This window comes from Hippocampus guttulatus, chromosome 18 (assembly GCF_054856545.1).
Source record: "Hippocampus guttulatus isolate MCC_2025c chromosome 18, RoL_Hgut_1.0, whole genome shotgun sequence".
Classification (NCBI taxonomy): domain Eukaryota; kingdom Metazoa; phylum Chordata; class Actinopteri; order Syngnathiformes; family Syngnathidae; genus Hippocampus; species Hippocampus guttulatus.
In genome coordinates, this window is record NC_141278.1 from 10,332,643 (window position 1) to 10,351,500 (window position 18,858).

The window sequence follows — 18,858 nt, forward strand, 5'->3', positions numbered from 1 at the left end:
CTTTCTTTTCTTTCTTACTGCTATTTTTTATTTTTCATCTTCGTGCTACCACTAGTTTTATTTTTATTCTTCATGGCAGGGGTTCACTTTGGCCTGGGGAGTCAAGTTCAGCATTCGCTTCAATGATATCTGGCGCCATCTAGCGTCGTGAATGGGTATAATGTTTAGACCCTGAATGTAAGACGACCCCCACTTTTTCAGTCTTATTTCAATGCAAAAAACACTGTCTCATATTCGGGCCAATACAGTGTGTGTGTATATATATATATATATATATATATATATACATATATACAGTATATGCTCGTTAACATCTAGCGCTTCACTAGTAGGAGTAGCATGCAGCTGTCACATAGTGCACCGTTTTGCGTACTAGTAACATGTAGTTGTCCTAATAGTGTGCCAAAGAGCGCAGTAGTGGGTGGACATTAAGGTGGTCGGTCAGGAAGGAGGATACTTGTGCATGACGCATGATTATGATTGGGCCCTGTAGTGTTACTGGTGCAGTAGGGTAATTTTTTAGTAATATGTAATTGGTCTTCTATTAGGCCAAAAGCCGTGTTAGAAGAGTCGAGAAACCTTTGTTGTTCTTTGACTAGTGAGCCGAATTGTCTTACTAGTGAGGACAAGGAGTGTAGTAGTACTGGTAGGATACCGAATAGTTGTGCTTTCCAAGTAACTGTATGTCTGCAGCGCCAAGTCACCGCGCTAAGGCGGCAGCACAGAGTGCAGTCGAGCCTCCCGACCGGCCACTAGCTAGCAGTGCTGTGACACCTCTGCCAGGGGCTGTAGGGCAGTGCCAGCAGCAGGAAGAGCAGCCCGCCCACAATCAAGATGGCGCCGGCGCAGCCCACACATGACATGGACCAGGAGAAGTTGTGGTGCAGTGGGATAGAGTGATCGCTGGCCAGGAGGGACCACACTGACTGCTGGAAGACCAGCAGGGACAGCAGCACCAGTACGCCTGGGGAGGGGGGGTCACACAAGATGCAGCCCGGACCGCCACACGCAGACAAATGCTCCATTTTGTGCTGTGGTTACCGGAGAGGACGAAGGAGACGGAGGCGGGCTTGAGGAAGAAGACGATTTCCTTGCTGAGCGCCATGGTGATGCAGATACCGCCCATCGCCATCAGCAACAGGCTGAACAGCGACAACATGGCCGACGCCACATTTAGGCCTGCCACGAGCACACAAAAGCAACCCGTTTGGTTTGCCTGAACAAAAGTCCATGACAAAGGCGTGACAACAGCGTGCCAGGATGAAGGCGAGAAGGAATGGCACACAAGCGCAAACACAAAAAGCACACTTTTGGGTCTCAGTGCCACTCCTACGACAGGTGACGCTCGTCGGGTTTGAAGTCGGAGCTTAGGCTTTTCAAGTGCAGGTGAAGGTTTGAAATGAGGGTCCTAACTGACTTTTGCGCGTGGTCTTATGGAACATGACCGCGTTCTCGCCCGTCGTGAAGAACTTGAAGTATGTGCAGTTTGACTCTGAAAGACAAACGCACGCAAGTGCAACGTGTCACATACTCAACAAAAACATGCCACGTATCCAGAAATAAACCAGAGGAAATCGTTTGGATGACAAGCATTTCAAAATATTCCACTTAATCAAAATACACCACCTGAAAAAAAAAATCTAATCGAAATTGAAATCAACCTAAATCAAATATAAACCAAACACAAGCGGTCCATTCCTTTGCCAAACCGCTTCTCCTCACCAGAAGAGTCTAAACCCAGATACATTCCACATTTATGAAATGCTCATTCAAACAATTGAAATAAAAACAATGCAAATAAACGTTCAATAAAATGTGAAAAAATAAGACCGAAAGGTAAAGAAGAAATTTTATATATATATATATATAAAAGAAAGACAATCAAATTTCAATACAAAAGATAATCCAAATTATCCCCCCCTGTCCCAAATTAAACAAAATCAATAAAACGAACAATCAAATGACAGTCGCAATCCAGATAACGGACGATCCAAATATGCCGGCAGGTTTCAAGGGGCGCGTACCTCCGGGCAGCTCGGCGGGCCCGCAGCTCTCCCTGTCTGGGTCGATGTCAGCCACCCACAGCCGCTTGGTGCAAGCCTTCCACAGACCAAAGTGCATCGCCGGACATGTCTGCCACACAGGAAGTCAGCCCCCGCCGGACGCAAGACCCCCCCCCCCCCCCCCCGACTCCCCACCCTGACCCCACCTAAGCCCGCGTTCTCACCTGATTGCCGTAGAAACTCTTGGGCGGCGCCAGCTCCACCCAAAACTCCGTGCCCACGCCCAGCACGGTCAGGATGACGCCCACGATAGCCACGAAGAACGCCAGCTTGATCTGAAAAGAAAAAGAAAAACGTTCTAGTTTACCAACAAGCTATTGGTTACGTTTAGTTTGATTAATAAACCACTCTATTCAAAAGAAAAATATCAAATAACCCATATGAGAAAAAAAAAAACATGCATCTTCGTGACATGCCAATGCTACAATTGTCATTCCCCCCAAAATTTCAGTTCTTTTATATACAAAATAAAAACCAGAGCTGGAAGCAGCTTTAAAGGGTCCTTGCAGCCGTCGCCCATTTTGATATCGGCACATTGGGATGACGGCACCAAGGAACTGGAATTTTGAGAAGCTGAAGAACATCAAATTAAATCTTTGTTTCATAAAATATGAGTTCTATAAAAGTTCCGAAATGACGCAAAATGTGAAAGGCGGTTAAAAATGATGGGTTTCCTGTTTAAGTGAGAGTAGAGTTTTTCAAGGTGCAAAAGTATGACTCTTGTAAATGTGCAAAAGTGGGCTAAAATTTAGATTATTTTTTTTTCTGTACATCGCTACATGTGTCGTGCCACTTTTCAAATGTACCAGAACTGGATTATGCTTATCCACTCTAGGTTGTGCTTCAGAGGCATTTTGTTTTCATTGTTTCTGAGAAATTGAAAATATTCAAACTTTCACCGGACCCGATAAGTGCGCAAAATGATCAAAATGAAGCAAAACACCCTTGAGCGGAAATGAGACCAAGCTGAATCGTTTCAAAACTTTTCCCACATTGTAAACAAACGAAATGGTTTTGAGGGGACCCAAAAGCAACGGTGATCATGCGATTGCACAAGTGTGCACACCCTCGTATAATTAAAAACAAAAACAAAAAATCAACCAATCGCATTCAAATGTTAAATGCAGCATTTCAAGTGCCTCAGAGTCAATCCCCCAAGTAAGCTTTCTCTGCCTCCATTTTTATTTTATTTCTTGCTTTGTGGGTGAGGCCTGAGGGTTTGCAGCCAAACGTCAACGCACCTTGCCTTCCTGCGCCTCGGTCAGGGCGTGGTGTCCCGTCCTGCGCCGCTTGTTGCCGCCGAAGGTGCTACGGCCGCTCATGAGTCCCGCCAGGCCGCCCATGGCCTGGGCCCCTCCGACCGCGCCGCTGCCGCCGCAGCCGCCGCCGCCGGCCTGCGCGCCGCCTCCGACCGTGGGGGTGGCGGCCGGGCCCACCGTGAGGCCCTCCTCGTCCGTCACCAGGAAGGTGGACCACATCATTGAAAAAAATTTGAAATCGATAAATCACCTTTCACTAATAGGAAAAAAAATTTGGACAAACATTTAAAAAAGAAAATAAAATTACAAAAAAAGAAAATGAAAAATGCTTATGGGTGATTGCGCAAAAGCGTGTTCTCAAAAACATCCTGTGCCAGGGCCAGACGTGCATCTATTGGTGGGGACAAAATGGCAGCTCGGGCAAAAAGATGCAATGGGACAAAAAGAACAAAAACATTGTGACTAAATCTTGAAGGAAACTTTCAGAACCAGATGGACACTTCCTGGACAAACAGAAAAAAAAGAAAATCAGTAGATATGTCACTTTTGGCATCGAGAATATGGCAAAGCTCCCAAAACCGCCTGAAAAAAAAATCCTTAACAAACAAAAAATACTGTCAAGCACATGCTAGAGCAGGGGTCGGGAACCTTTTTGACTAAGAGAGCCATGAAAGCAAAATATTTGAAAATGTTTTTCGGTGAGAGCCACAAAATGGCAGTATAATAAGCCTCTGAATGGATTCTTTAGAAATAATGTTGTTGTAATACTCACCATTAATGTAAAGGTTTTCCGTTCCTCACGATGCAAAGCTAGCGAAATTAGAGTCAGCTTGCCGGGTCCGTACGCGGAGTTGCTACTGGCTAGCTTTGCACCCTGCTCAGTAGCTTGCACGCTTCCTCTCCGGAGTCGCCTACAGGATATTTTGATGCGAACGTAGCATGGCGCGTGTCAAAGTGCCGCTTTACATTCAACCGTTTCATCGGTGGTATTTTGTCATTGCAAATCAGACACACCGCAGAACCTGTTCCATTCGGCCTGAAGTCTACCATACTCGTCATCTTTTTTTCTTTTCGCCATTTTATTCGTCGAAGGATTAGCCCTGAGCTGATTCAAAAGGGGGCGTTTACCCGTTACCCAGCAACGGCCGACGTCGGCCAGTATCATCCAATTGGAGCCAACTGCAGCCCTGAACAGGACACGACCAGCGAAAAATCGACGGGTGGATTCAACAAACGAGACTATTTTGTTTTATCTGCGAGCCAGATGCAATCATCAAAAGAGCCATATATGGCTCGCGAGCCATAGGTTCCCGACCCCTGTGCTAGAGCAACAGGTGGCGCGAAAATGCCCGGAAAGACAATGGACACAATAAGTGGAAGGTCATTTCTTGGAAAGGACGCTTTCAAGCCATGGGCAGGGTTTTAAACCAGGTTAGGGTTTCAGATCAGGGTTAAGATTTTTAAAGTGATGTATGACGAGTAGGTATGGGCTTCAAAGTAGGGTTTCAAACCTGGATTAGGGATTCATATAAAATAGGGTTTCAAGCCTGGGTAAGGGTTTTAAATTAGGGTCCCAATTCATGATTGGTTCAAGCCTGGTTTAAGGTAGAGTCGAGTTTTTGAGCCATGGTTAAGCTTTCAAAGTAGGGTTTCAAACCTGGGGTAGGGTTGTAAATTGGGGTGCCGAGCCACAGTTAGGGATTCCAGCCTGGTTAGGGTTTCAAGCCTCAATTTGGAATTCAAAGTAGGGCTTCGGGCCCCGTTTAGGACAACATTGAATGGCAATGCCACTCACCTCTCATTGACGCACACTGGAAAGGCCACGAGGGAAAAAAACGCTTCAGACATCAACACCTTGGTCAGGTCGTCAATCTCCGAACAATGTGCCACCTGCTCGTTGCGCGGGTCAGTGTCTCTCTCCCCTCTCGCTCGACCACAATGCCGAGAGACCCACCCGATAAATTCTCAGCGGTTTTGTGCTCATCTTTAAGAATAGTGATTTTAGTCCCCCCCAAAAAATAAAATATCTGCATTGGCAGAAAATTCTCATTTATCCCTGCTAAAAAAAAGGAAGCATTTTCACAATGTTACCTGTTCTCAAAGCAAATTCAATGCACTTGAATTGGAGAAAAAAAAGTCCAAATAACATCAGAACTAATGAAAAATGTAAAAGTATTGGAACCCCAATAGAGAGAAATATTTTTTTAAAAGGCCGCCAGTCATTACAGGAGCACACATGGACAGGCGCTGCGATCCCCAACCGTTGTGTCGTGGGAAATTTTCCAATGTCAATTATTTTGTTTAAAAAAAAAAAAAGTTTCTTCTCCATTTCAAAACGTTTTGTTCATTTCTTTTTGCCAACCATTTCGAGTATCAGGCAAAACAAACAGATGACAGAAGGTACATAATGAAGCTGGCGTCCACTTTTCATAAATTGTTTTATGAGGTTGTGTGTTGTGAGATTTATTTATTTTTTCTCAATGTAAAATACGTGCCTTGACTCAACCAAGTTTAGGAAACATTGGACTGACTAGTCGCCCGGCAGCGTTGACGCTACTATTTTCTCGTCCGGCGTGGCTTTTCTCCTGAAGCGAACGTGTGCTCGGCAAGTGGCAATGCCTTGATTATTACCACTTGCTTGCTTTTCGCCGCAATACAATCATGCGAGCTCAGATTTAAAACCCGAACCTCAAAACGCCAGGCACACACACACACACACACATGCTCACCGCTCCCGAACTGCCAATCTTTTCTCTGCGATTTCATGCAGGAATGCAGACTTACCTGACGTGGAGGCGCGCTGGCATCCGACGCGGAGGAAGCCGGCGATTAGAGCGAGCGGTCGCAGCTGGCGGCGCCAAACGCCCTATGACATGTTAGGAGCCTCAAAATATCTCAACGGCTCGCTTCCTCCAAATATAGGCCAGCCCAAAGACGCCTCGCGGGACCTGAGCTGACAGTCTGGAATGCCGCCGAGCGGGAGGCCGCTGACACCCACCGAACCCCAACTGCCCCGTCGTCGCGAGTCGCAACCTCTCGGTTGGAAAACAAGAAAGCCCTGGTTGAGGTGAGCAAATGTCAAGGCACATCTGAAAATCTGCAACCAACATTCACATCCTCTCTCAACATGGATGAGTTAGTCCTCACGTCATGACGATTCATCGACAATTGCCACGTTAAAATAATGAGAATATTTTGATCATCGATGAATCGTTCAGAATTACAGACCTGGAATTGAAAATTGTCCCCATCCTCGAAATTTTAGCCTCTTAAACAGGACATTTCTGTCATCTGATTTTGGCACTGTCAAGTTGAAATGTAAATTCAAACTTGTTCTTTTTATTCTATTTATTGATTGACAAAATAAGTGACAGATTAATCAATGATTGAAATAATCGTTGAAGCGATCTATCGAACTTGGGAGTTTTTCCCAGATACAAGCCGCTTTTGTCCAATTTTTTGCTTTGACTTGAGAGCTGCTCAGCTGATTCTTTTTTGCCTCAACTTCTACGCAAAAATTTGAGATACAAAAGACGCAACTTATCATTTTGCAAGATATGAGCATGATCATTTTGACCATTTTTTTCTTTGACTTGATAGAAAAACGCGCAGTCCCGAAATGACTTACTCTTATCTCAAAGCGCCACTGTAATCTCATAGGGTTTCCTCAGAGCTCCTAATACAGCCTTTACATGTTATGATACACAAACCTAATTTGCACTGATAATGGCAGTATTTATTTATTTACATATAGCAAAATCTGAAAACGTTCACTACTGGAGCAGGAAGTGAATCAAAATCTTGTTTGCTGATGACTGGCGAGGTCAGAATTCTGTCACGACGTCGGCACAGAGTACAAGGGAGACTTAGTACGAGTCATGTGACTGGAGTCCTCCCCAGCTCTACCGCCGGCCCCCCAAATGTTGACACCCCACGCATAACTTTCACCGTGTTCTCTCGTAAACACAACAACAATATTAACAAGCTGCTGAACTGCATTGTATATGTGTGTGCGTGGGTGTGTGTGTGTGTGTGTGTGTGTGTCTGAGTGTGGTGCATGTGTGAGAGTCTATTTCTGTTTCCCACCTGTTAATGACATCAGAGCTGACCCCACTGTGGGGTTGGGGGTGAAGGACACTAATCTGTGTGCGTATGCGTTGTACAAGTGTGAGGTGGTGTGTAGTAGCTGATCCAAGCAACATTTGGGGTTTTGACCTCAGGTGTTGGGTTTCAAACACGGGTTACTGTTTGAAAGGAGGGTTTCAAATCTCGGGTCAGCTTCTCAAAGTAGGGTTTCAAGTCTGGCTTTCAAAAGACAAGTTAGAGCTTCACTGAAGCCAAGCATTGAGGTTTTTAAGCCCGAGTGTCAAATGTGGTTTCGGGTGATAAGGTTTGAAGCTTAGGGTAGGAATTCAAAGCAGGGTTAAAACTTTGAAGTTTTAGACAAGATTTTCAAATGAGGGTTTGAAGCCTGAGTTTCATTTGTGTTGTTTAAATTTAAGCTTTTATGTGTATGTGTGGTCTGCAGGCTATGCTGAGATGGAGCAGCATGCAGAGGAGAGTGCCGTCCACCAGGCGGCGCCAACCTGAAGTGTCACCTGCCAAGATGACAGACGAGGGCGAGGTCATTTAATAATAATAATAATAATACATTTTATTTATAAGCGCCTTTCAAGACACCCAAGGACACTTGACAATCAGGAACAAAAACAATAAAACACAGAATGGGTTGAGCAGCGGCAGCCATTTGGACACTTGGACAGCTATATGAATGCCGGTTCGCTGTTTTCACGGTATTATCCATCTCTATGGTGAAAACACCCCAGTGTGTGGGGTCCAGTTGCACCGGTAGTACCAGGAGAAGCTCTACATGCACATTTCATTAGTAGGAACGCGATTCTACATGTTCTCTTGTAAGGCAAGTGCTACTCAAGGATTGGTCTGCATCATGATGTCAGAACCATCAGGAGTGAAATGAAAGCAAAGCCCATCAGGACAAAACTGGCAGCGAAATGTCAACCTCACTTCCGTAAGTTACGATTGACAATCCTAGAAGTGTCAAAGCATCAAAACACATCACCTCCAAATCGAGATGAGATCATCGGCAAATAATATTGAAGCTGCGATGCGTCTCATTTGGTGAACATTGAAGTGATAGCCGATATAAGTGGGAAAGTGTATAGCGACCAGTCCATCGTTTGTCTATGTGGCCTGACACTGACTGGCGACCAGTCACATTTCATGCTGGGTGGCTGATGTTTTTGTTCACAGCGTGGCTGAGGTTGAACTGTTTTGATGCGAGCTAGCACGTGTGGGCTCAAATGGGGGTGAGAGAGAGAGAGAGAGAGAGAGCGAGAGAAAGAGTGAATTTTATCCAGCTCAAGGCAGCAATCCTCCTCAAGCTGATCAGTAGGACCCTGGCCTGCGCATTCACGTTCCAGGACGTTTTTTGTGGAATGTTTAGAGGAAAAACGTGACAGACTTGACTGGACCTGCGTTTTCATCGGCGAGCTCTTGCACTGCGCGTGGACAATGATGTGAGTCTGCATTTTATGGTAACTCGGCAAACTTGTGTTGGTGGGCCAATTTGTGGGTTTTCCAAGGAACAGATGAGCCATTTGGAGATAAGGTTAAAAAAAAAAAAAATAAAAATAAAAAAAAGACCAATCATTTAACAAATGACATTTGTCACATCATATCATCAGGGCATAATTGCCCAAGGCATTCTCTCAAAACAAGAGAAAAAGAAAAATTCAAACATTTGCTTCAACTTTTGCGAATTACGATCACTGTAACGGTTGACGATTTTCACAGACGCAAAGGAAAAATGCGATTATTTAGTTAGGACACCGCTTTGTTTTTTGTGTTTGTTTTCTGTGGTATTGTGACATTAAGTTAAAAATATGTATGCTGTTGATTTAACCAATGTTCATTGTATTATTTACAACAATTAATAGGACAAAAAAAAAACTCATTTTAATTTTCCAATTGCCTAATTAATGCTACTACTAAAGTGATTAAGTAAATACTCGGTTAGCCGGATTAATAAATAAATAAATAAATAAAATTGAGTTGGTCCGTTAAGACATACACTTTACATTTAAGGTTCAAGATTGATTTTTAAGTCACATTTGGACCTTTGACGCTGAAAACCGAATCAGCATTTTGGTTCAAATCAAATAACTGTCAACGTGCACATAAAAACCACTCCGATGTTTCCATTGAGCCGAACTTGGATGCGATAACAGATCAAAACTGGAGCATGGCGCAGTTCGAAATTCAACGGGACTACACGTTATCTTACATCGTCATGACAAGCAAACTGGAGAACGCATTTGCTGTCGTCATGGTGACCCCCCCCTTTTCAAGATACCCACCGTGTGACCCCTGCTGAGCCAGGGGTTAACCTTCACATGCCCGCCCACCCATGTCAAGTTTACGCACTCGTTTGGATCAAGATCCAAAGTGGACCTTCGGTTCGTCTGTCGGACGCAATTGTACATGACTTTTCAAACATTGAATGCGTATGACCATAATATTGAACATGAGAGATAAATATTGACTCAGTACACATGTTGGGTCCTGTCATTTGGCAAAGGCTGGTGCAGATGCATGCTTGGTAGGCCTGTCACGACGTCAACTTAACGTTTGATGAGATCAAATGGAAACTATCGGGGCGTTTTTTTTTTCTTTTTTTTGGAGGGGGGGGGCACAAATGGGCATTTTGCATGCACTTTTGTTTACATACATCAACATTAACTCGCACTGCTTCTCTCTCCTATATGTCTAACATGTTCGCTTCTGTGGGAGACGGCACACAAACACACACACAAACATCTACGGTGCTCTTTTTGTACTATTTCATTGCTTTTGGTTTTACATATTAAACATATATATAAAACACAGGTGACGGTCAGGAAAAAAAACAGGACCAGCTTTATTCATAGCTACTATAGGCATCAGAGCTTTTGAGACGGCTCATCATCTCACCGTCGGAAGTGACAAGAGTTCAGAAAGTAGCAAAACATGCACATTGTAGCTAACCATTAAAAAATATATATATCTCATCCCCCGACCCCACTACATTAAGAGGCAGGATTATATTTTATTCATTTTGAGCTGCAATATCAATTATCGGCTGCACAAAGAGGGAAATTTCCATTTTCATTTGAACTTTCTCATATTACTTCTGAAAACGAAACATCGGGTGGCCGAAAAATGTTCAATGTAGAAGAAATATCCACGAAGTTGTGCGGCAGCAGCGTCACTCATGTGGGAGGCCGCGTGCCTCAGCTCAGTATCATGTCTGCTAAATCCGAGCTAGTGTTGTCTTGAATTATCCGACTGCGGGTCTCGCGGTCAGATTAGCAACCTGAGCACAAAGCGCCTCATTAAAAGGCTCTCATGGGTCCGACTGTTCGTTATGCTTGGGGTTGACGTTGTCCAGACCGCCCTTAGCAAACGTGAGCACGTTGGAAACCCAACACAAAAGCACAAATCTGGCAGTGGACATTTCTATCATGTTTTTTTTTTCTTCAATTTAAGAATGCCCCACAGTGAAGAGCCTTAACTTGGTCGGGTGATTACTTGGTGCTGCAACATTTTCGCTTCAAGACAGTTTCATATTCACCACCATACATGCTCATGCAAAATGAAAACACTCACAAGGAGATTGAAATGTTGCAAAAATGCTAACTTGTAAATTTGTCATCCAATTACTCTGTGGCCTGCTTTGTTCTCCCGCGAGTCTAAACTTGACTGTCGCCTATCTTTGTAATCTGGTTGCGTACTCTTAATTTTCAAAAGGCAGACATGAAGTAACGTGCTTTCACTTGTGCCGCACTTTCCTACCTACAACATCAATATCACGGCCAGTTCCTGACCTGTGCATAAATACCGGATATCTTGTGTGTGTGCTGCATGCAGGCGATCGTGTCGAGTCTTGCGTTGGGATCTGATGGTTGGAGGCCAAATTTAAATGGATTAATCTTGGCTGCCCAACAGAGGACGTCCTCTGGGCCAAGTCCGATCACCTGGCCGGACGAGGCCCAACAGTTTGTTCCAGGCACAGCGGAAGGATGTCTCAAGATCTGTGTTAAGCGCCATGCAACACCGGAGGCTGGTCCTCAAGGACTTGTTCATGGAATTCTTGAGGCGTCGGCTTGACTCATCTTGAACGGAAGTTGCAAGTTCACTGTTGACATGCTTTACTTCGACATCTTCAAATCCAGCGCAAATGATCCATGCTGTTGCTCCCTGGAAAGAGAAAGCCTCACAGGACCTTGAGGTCATTGGTCAAAGAGTAATTTGGACCCAAATCAAATATGGGGAGAGACGTCAGTCATCCGGGTCTGGAGATTTTGTCTGCAAAGCACATAGGGGGTGCCACATATGTTGTTTTCTTAACCTTACACTCACTCGTTACCTGCTACTTCCTGTTTTGCTCAGAAGCATCGGCGAGCTTGCTGGGCACGGAGCACGACTACGGCACCAGCCCCAAATTTGTGTGCATTCCCATCCCCCCAGAAGCAGACCCCAGCTGCTACTCCCCACCCAGCGTGCCCCACGGGCCCAGCGCCAACGGCCACGCCAATGGCCACAGCAGTCGAATCCTGATCTCGGATGAGGCCAAGACCACCATCTTGCACCTCCGTGAGAGTCTGGTGAGGCAGAAGGAGACCATTCTGGACCAGCGCGAAACCATCAGGGAGCTTACAGCCAAGCTCACCTTGTGCGAGGGCTTCGGTGGTCACCACAGCAACGGCCATCACAATGACCATTACGACAACCACCACAACAATCACCACGACGACCATCACGACAACCACCCCGACAGCCACTCTTCACATCACGGGTCCTATCACGGCAGCGATCACCACTTCTCCCATGGCAGCAGCCACAGGTCGGACCCCCATCACTGGGATTCGCACGCCAAACATGGCTCCTTCTCGCCGGAGCAGACAGGGAAGACCCTGCAGACGCTGAAGGAACGTCTGGAGAACTTGCAGGTAAATCTCAGAGAGACACAACACCTTCAGCTAAGAAATTTTGTAGAATGTAAATTTGAGAGATATATTTTCTTGACCCCAGACTTTGGTTGTCTGTAGCCAAGGAGCAAATTGCAGCAAAATTTGGGTCACAACCGAGTGAGACGGAGTCCTGTTTCTCAGGACACAATCGACGCAGACCTTCATGGTGCCATGTTAAGGCAATGTGTGCCATTTATGCAAGACCAAACAACAGACCTGGCGATCCGTCAGAACACCTATCGGGATATGTGAAGCCAATCTGGCTCTCTGGGCACTTGCTAGAATCACCTTAAAGTTGTAACAAAATAAAGGGAGTGATTACATGTAGTGAAAGAAATACTCAATATAGTCATCCAGGAAATAATTCAATCTCCATGATCACCACAAGGTGATAATTGAGCTGCGGTGATGTGAAGACAGCCTCAACTATGGGGTCAAACTTGTGAAAATGGCAGCAAAGCTGACTTTAAATGCTCTTCAGACAGTAAAGAGGATATTTGATGTTCGGCGAAAGGTTTGAGTCCACTAGTACAATTCCCAAAACTTGCACACCTAAAGTCAGTCATCCCAAGCCCCCATGAAGCTCCCGAGGGCAATCCTTGAAAAGACTGGAAATCTGCCCATCAGTTCAGGTAGGCTCAGGCAAGGATCTGTTAGAATTCCACCGAGAGAAGAGGGGCAAACTTGAAGCCAAGCCAGGATTGACTCGACACAACCTCCCTCCTCTACCAGGAAGTCCACGTCGCTGTCCTCCCCGAGGGGTATGAGCCAGAGTCGCATCCACTTAGCTTCATCCCACCTGACGAGGCTATTAATCGCAGCATGCACTGGCAGGGAACAAAGCCGGATTTTCTGGCGAAGAAGCTGACGGCAAGCCAGGGAGAGGAAAGAGGAACGAACATGCCTATCCGTTTTCTATACCGTTTACCCTCACTCATATGGAGGCTGAACTGGAGCCTTTAACCGTCTGACTTTGGCCAAGAGAGGTGCTCCACTCTGGAGTGGTCATAAGTCAATTGCGGGGCACAGCGAGACAAAAAAAGAAAAAAGCATTCATGCATTACATTCACACCTACGGACAAATTCAAGTTTTCAATAACTGATGATATTCTTGGGATGTGGGAGAAAGTCAGACTATCAAGAAAAAATAAATAAATAATGCAAGCCTTGCCCAAGGGCACCTCAATCGCAGACTGGAAGTAGACCAATTTTTTTTGGAAACATTTTGTCCAGAGCAAGATTCAAACCAAGACCCACCGGTTCTCCAAGTCCTTAGAAATGAACTATTGACGTGCAGCCACCATTATTTTAATTGTAAAGGTCAAATAGGAAAAGTATAGATCCAATAAACTCAGAACTGTGAGGCAGACAGCAAAAAAACACGACTCTTCTTGATCTTGCAGAAAGACTCAACATAAACTTTTCCAACCTGAAATGTTTGTGTGTTCAGGCAAGGAACTCTTCCAGCTCCTACTCCAGCTCCTTGAGAGAACTCCTCCAGCGCAAAATCAACGCTCTGGAGGAGCAGCTGCGCAGTTATTACAGGGACCACCACGATGACAATCACCACGATGACCACCACGACGATCACCACGACGATCACCACGACGACCACCACCGTGACAATCACCACGATGACGATCACCATGACAATCGTCACGATGACGATCACCATGACAATCGTCACGACGACCACCATGATGACCACCACGAAGAACACCACGGTAACGGTCGCCACGACGACTACCACAGCAGCCGCCACGGGAGCCATCACTCCTACCACCACAGCGACCACCACACTCGACATACCGATCCTCGCTACGACCACCGCGACTGGCACGGCAGCAGCCGCCATTCTGGCCGCTATGTCAACCATCACAGCGAACCGTACGGCCACCGCGACAATCACCACGGGAGTCATCACAAAGGCCACCGCGACGATCACCACGACGATCGTCACGGCGCTCGTCACAACAATCACGGCGACGGTCACCATGACGATCACCATGACGATCACCACGACGATCACCACGACGATCACCACGATGACCACCGCCGCCTCCCTCAGCGACTTCCATTCAGCAGCAAAGAAACAAGCACGCGTAATGCCGGACACAGCAAACTGGAGTCCGTCCTCAGCCAGTTGCACCACGGCCACTCTGAGCACGGTTAGCATGGTCGAATTATGCATGCACTCATCACAAAATGTTCAGGGCATTTGGCTTTCAGGTGAGATTGCTATGTGAGAGGATGTGGCCAAGTGATTGACATCAGGAATCTGGAGTCAGTCGGTTCGGGAGTTTTAGCACCTTCTCCCTGCTCATTGAAGCATCTTTTTAGTTTGTATTTGTGATTTGACAGTTTGTCACATCAAGCAAAAAGGTGATAGGGCATAGGCAATGGTTGCGCTTAATGTTGGGTTTTTTTTTTTTTTTGCTGCGCTTCATTCAAGCGGCAATATCATTTGTCTAGCAAAAAATAAAATAAAATAAAATCCGCCAAGCCACGGCTGATCATTTGAAAATAGGGGCACTCATAAGGTACTACTGTACATGGAACTGGGAAGTGCAGGGAGCTACTTGAGAATCCAAAAAGGAAGTGGACTCAGAGCTAAACCTTGAGGCACATCTCATTGCTGATTTGAAGTATAGGGTAACAACACATGCATGACATAAAAAGGTGGAACCCGAATGTGTCCGCAGGAGGCCACAACAGGCCGAAGAGCTCCGGTGCCTTCCTGTTGGACTTCCCCATGAGGACCAATTACATGTACGCCAGGATGAAGCGCTCCCTCGCAACCGAGCTTTTCGCCCTCACAGCCTGCCTGCGCCTGAAGGTGGGCGCCGGCCCCGGGATGGGGACGCCGTTCTCCTACGCCGTGCCGGGCCAAGCCAACGAATTGGTGCTCATCGAGTGGGGCACCAACCCCATGGAGCTGCTAATCAACGACAAGGTTGTCAACTCTTCATTCAGAACAATTTCAATCAGATCAACAAAAAAGTCTCCATGTAAACCTGGCTAATATCAGGGCAAATATTGGCACACTATTCAATGCCAGGTAGACAGTCAAGGGCGGCGTACATATACAAAAACAACAGACTCGTCCCTACAAAAATCACAGGAAGAAGACATATCTGCAAATAAGTCCTATCCTGTCGTCCAAATGAAAGTTGAATGAATTTTTGGATTATGTTAATTTGCTAATCTCTCATTCTGGAAAGCACCGGCTCGCTTTTTCACCAAACAGAAGGCGGGTATTTGTATTAGAATTTTTTTTTCTCCTTCTCTCCCGCCAGCGAACAAAGAAATGCAGGGATTAATCCTTTTAAGCCTAATTGATTGACCTAATTATTTGCCAAGAGCGTCACATTTGTCTTAACGCTTGGCTGACGAAACACACAACGCCCCTCTTAAACTAAAATGTTCCCGTGGAAACATTAGGACTCCAATCAGCATGCTTCCATAATGATGATAAATATGCTACCAAAAAAAATTATTTATGCTTATAGAACGCTAAAACAATTTAACAGTGAATTTAAATTTCCTGATAAAATGCTGGTAAACACGTTAAGGAAACACTAACAACCATCCCGTGTTGCGGCAGGCGGTGACTCTGCCAGTCACAATGAGCGACAGGAAGTGGCACCACGTGTGTGTGACATGGGCCACGCGTGACGGCGTGTGGGAGGTGTACCAGGACGGGGCCAGGAAAGGATCGGGTCAGAACCTGGCGGCCTGGCACGCCATCAAACCTGGAGGGATGTTTCTTCTCGGACAAGAGCAGGTGAGACATTTTTTTCCCACTCTCTCACTTAAAAATTGCAAAAGGGCCAAGAAATATGCAAAGAAATTTGCTCATTAAAAAAAAAATAAAAAATCATGATGTACTAATGAATATGCGCAGAAATTGCAAATCTATATGCAAACAAATAGACAGGCGAGCTGTCGGTGTGGCCTATACGACAGAAGACAAATTCCTTCTGTGTTCTACATACTTGGCCAATAAACGGAATTCAATGCTCATAAAATGAGCAAAAATGTGGTCATTGTCTGTCGACAGGTTAAACTGCTAAGAAATGTTAACAAAATAATTTGCTCATAAATCTGCTGACATAATGCCAACAAATATGCTAGAATAATGCGAACAAATACACCAAGATTCACGCGAACAAATATCCTAAAATAAGCTAATAAATAGACTGAGAAAAAAAATATGCAGCCGATGCTGATGAGACTGGGGAAATGCGCTTGCAAAATGCTATGAGAGTGACGCGTATTGGCGTTTTTGCGCAGGACACCCTGGGCGGCGGCTTCGACGTGACGCAGTCGTTTACAGGCGAGCTGTCAGACGTGCACGTGTGGTCGCGAGTGCTGACGCCGTCTGAGATCCACGGGCAGGCGTCATGCGGGGCCCGGATTCCGGGTGACGTTGTATCGTGGGAGGAGGAAGGCGTGGAGCTGCACGGCGGCCTGGCAGAGTTCCCCTTCGACCCTTGCCACTGAAGCCCCGGCGATCAGCCTTCTCCAGACCAGGACCGGACGACCTCCATTCCCAACTTGCATGCTTCAACTAGAATGGTCAGGATGTCGAGTGGGCTGACCACATCCCGGACGGCGCGCGGAAGTTGTGTTTGCGGCACGGCCGCATACAGCGACTCGGTTTTCCACCTTTTCACAACGACTTGAGGCCGGTGAGAAGCGCCAAGTATGTGACGAACGATGGGCGTCATTGGCTAATTTGCCAACCTAACTTCAAACCCGACTTGCCACCCGAACCCCAAAGAGTAATTTACCAACCTAAATTACAAGAATAACTTCAAATCATAACTTGCCTGCCAAGCTTGCTACTCTAACTCACCACCTGGACTTGCCAACCCTCTAATCCTTACGGGACACTTTGCCAGCCCAACTTCAAACTTGTCACCACAATTGAACTCTTTCAGAGACAGCGGTTACTACAGTGGACAGTTTATCAGGTTAAAGGTTGTCATTATTTGTGCATAAAAGGGTTAAAATGCTAACCTGCAACACCAACTTAAAAACCTAGCTTGCAAGCAAAACCAAAAAGAGTCCCGCCAGGATGTCCTTGGGGGTGTGCTCCCGGTGGGCCGTACCAGGAACTCTTCACTGAGGAAGTGTCCGGGACGCATCCTGACCCAATACCCGAGCCGCCTCAAGTTGCTCCTTCCAAAAGGCCGGGATACTTGAACTCGACTCAGGTTGGATCTCATCCCTGACTTTGGTCAACCAAGACAATTTGCACGACAATATTCAAGCCATATTTGGCACAGGACGGCATTATCAACGAGTCTGTCAAAAGACTGGTTACCAGTGTTCGGTTCTGTGCATGTAATTGGATGAGTCGATTGCGTAAGCGGCACTTGAGGCGCCCGGTCAGCGCTAACCTTACTTCAACATGCCACTGCACTAAAGGCTAACGTTCCCTCAGCCACCCATAGCTTACAAGAGATTTAGCACCACTGATGCCCGCCCATGATCCCGCCTAATTCTCTGCTTGCTCGCTCACACACACACACACACACCTTTGTCGCCCGGGCAACCCAGGTGAAGGATTACATGTTGATCTGCTAACAGTTTCTAGCTGTACTTTAAACTTTTATACAAGTACTTCTATATATATATACACTGTGTATATATATATATATATATATATATATATATACACTGTATATATATAAAATTTTTGGGGTCCCCAAAATAACGTGGCACTTTGCACCAGAGGTGTCCAAACTGCAAGGCAAGACTAATTTTTAGCCCATAAACTCCCATTCGTGCTATCAAGGTACTCTTTTTAATCAAAACTCTTCAAGAAGTAGTCTTTGCATCAAATGCCACAAGGTGGCGCCAAACGAGTATCCCTGGGCCATTTGCAGCCACTGTTTGTTTGTTTATATATATATATATATATTACACACACATATATATACATACACAAATACACACACACACACACGCGCACGCGCGCGCAGGTTCCATTGGGGGGGGGGGGTTGGACACCCCTGGGTTATCCTTGAATCTTGTCACCAAAGTGATAGTGTTTGTTTGCATCAGGACCACATTTCCAGCTGTAAATGTTTTTTTTTCCTTGTACAGTAATGCCAAGTGATGCTAATAGACGGCCAAATGACAGATGAGTGTTCTTTTCGTGAAATAATATGCAACACATATATAATTTATTTATTTATGCCACTGCATGTTGACAGAGGATGAATGAGAAAAAGGACTCACTCCTCCTCACCTTTGGTGCACATTTGATAGAGTATATTTATGAGTGCGTCTTTGGCGGTAAATCGTTTAAGGTAACATACGACAGGGGGGTTCCATCCACAGTCACATGTCAGCCAAATCTCGATACCCTCAAAACTTGAACATGGAAGACATTGTCATTTGTCAAGGGTGTCAGCAAGTTAAATAAAGTTGCGTTTATTTTGAACAATGCTTCCTCCTCCGCTTGAATAGATGTTGAGCCTATGGGAGTGCTTTGAT

General features: G+C 45.7%; 2 protein-coding genes across 3 annotated transcripts; one reads left to right on the plus strand and one right to left on the minus strand.

Moving 5' to 3' along the window:
- Positions 1-309: 309 nt before the first annotated feature.
- LOC147191167 (voltage-dependent calcium channel gamma-6 subunit-like) lies at positions 310-6,180 on the minus strand. The gene is made up of 7 exons (XM_086136762.1): positions 6,107-6,180; positions 3,305-3,825; positions 2,228-2,338; positions 2,025-2,133; positions 1,418-1,492; positions 1,042-1,179; positions 310-964 (listed from the first exon to the last, which is right to left on the minus strand). Exons 2-7 carry the CDS (start codon positions 3,542-3,544, stop codon positions 753-755), a joined length of 885 nt encoding a protein of 294 aa, XP_085992888.1. The 5' UTR covers positions 3,545-3,825; positions 6,107-6,180; the 3' UTR covers positions 310-752.
- A 2,280-nt stretch (positions 6,181-8,460) lies between these two features.
- Positions 8,461-18,810, plus strand: LOC147191168 (uncharacterized). Of its 2 annotated transcripts, none has more exons than XM_086136761.1 (6): positions 8,461-8,859; positions 11,249-12,330; positions 13,802-14,453; positions 15,054-15,304; positions 15,956-16,135; positions 16,645-18,810. In XM_086136761.1, exons 2-6 carry the CDS (start codon positions 11,647-11,649, stop codon positions 16,852-16,854), a joined length of 1,977 nt encoding a protein of 658 aa, XP_085992887.1. In that variant the 5' UTR covers positions 8,461-8,859; positions 11,249-11,646; the 3' UTR covers positions 16,855-18,810. The 2 variants fall into 2 exon arrangements, with proteins under 2 accessions (XP_085992887.1, XP_085992886.1); XM_086136760.1 differs by having other exon boundaries at positions 8,464-8,859; positions 13,802-14,519.
- Positions 18,811-18,858: the final 48 nt, after the last annotated feature.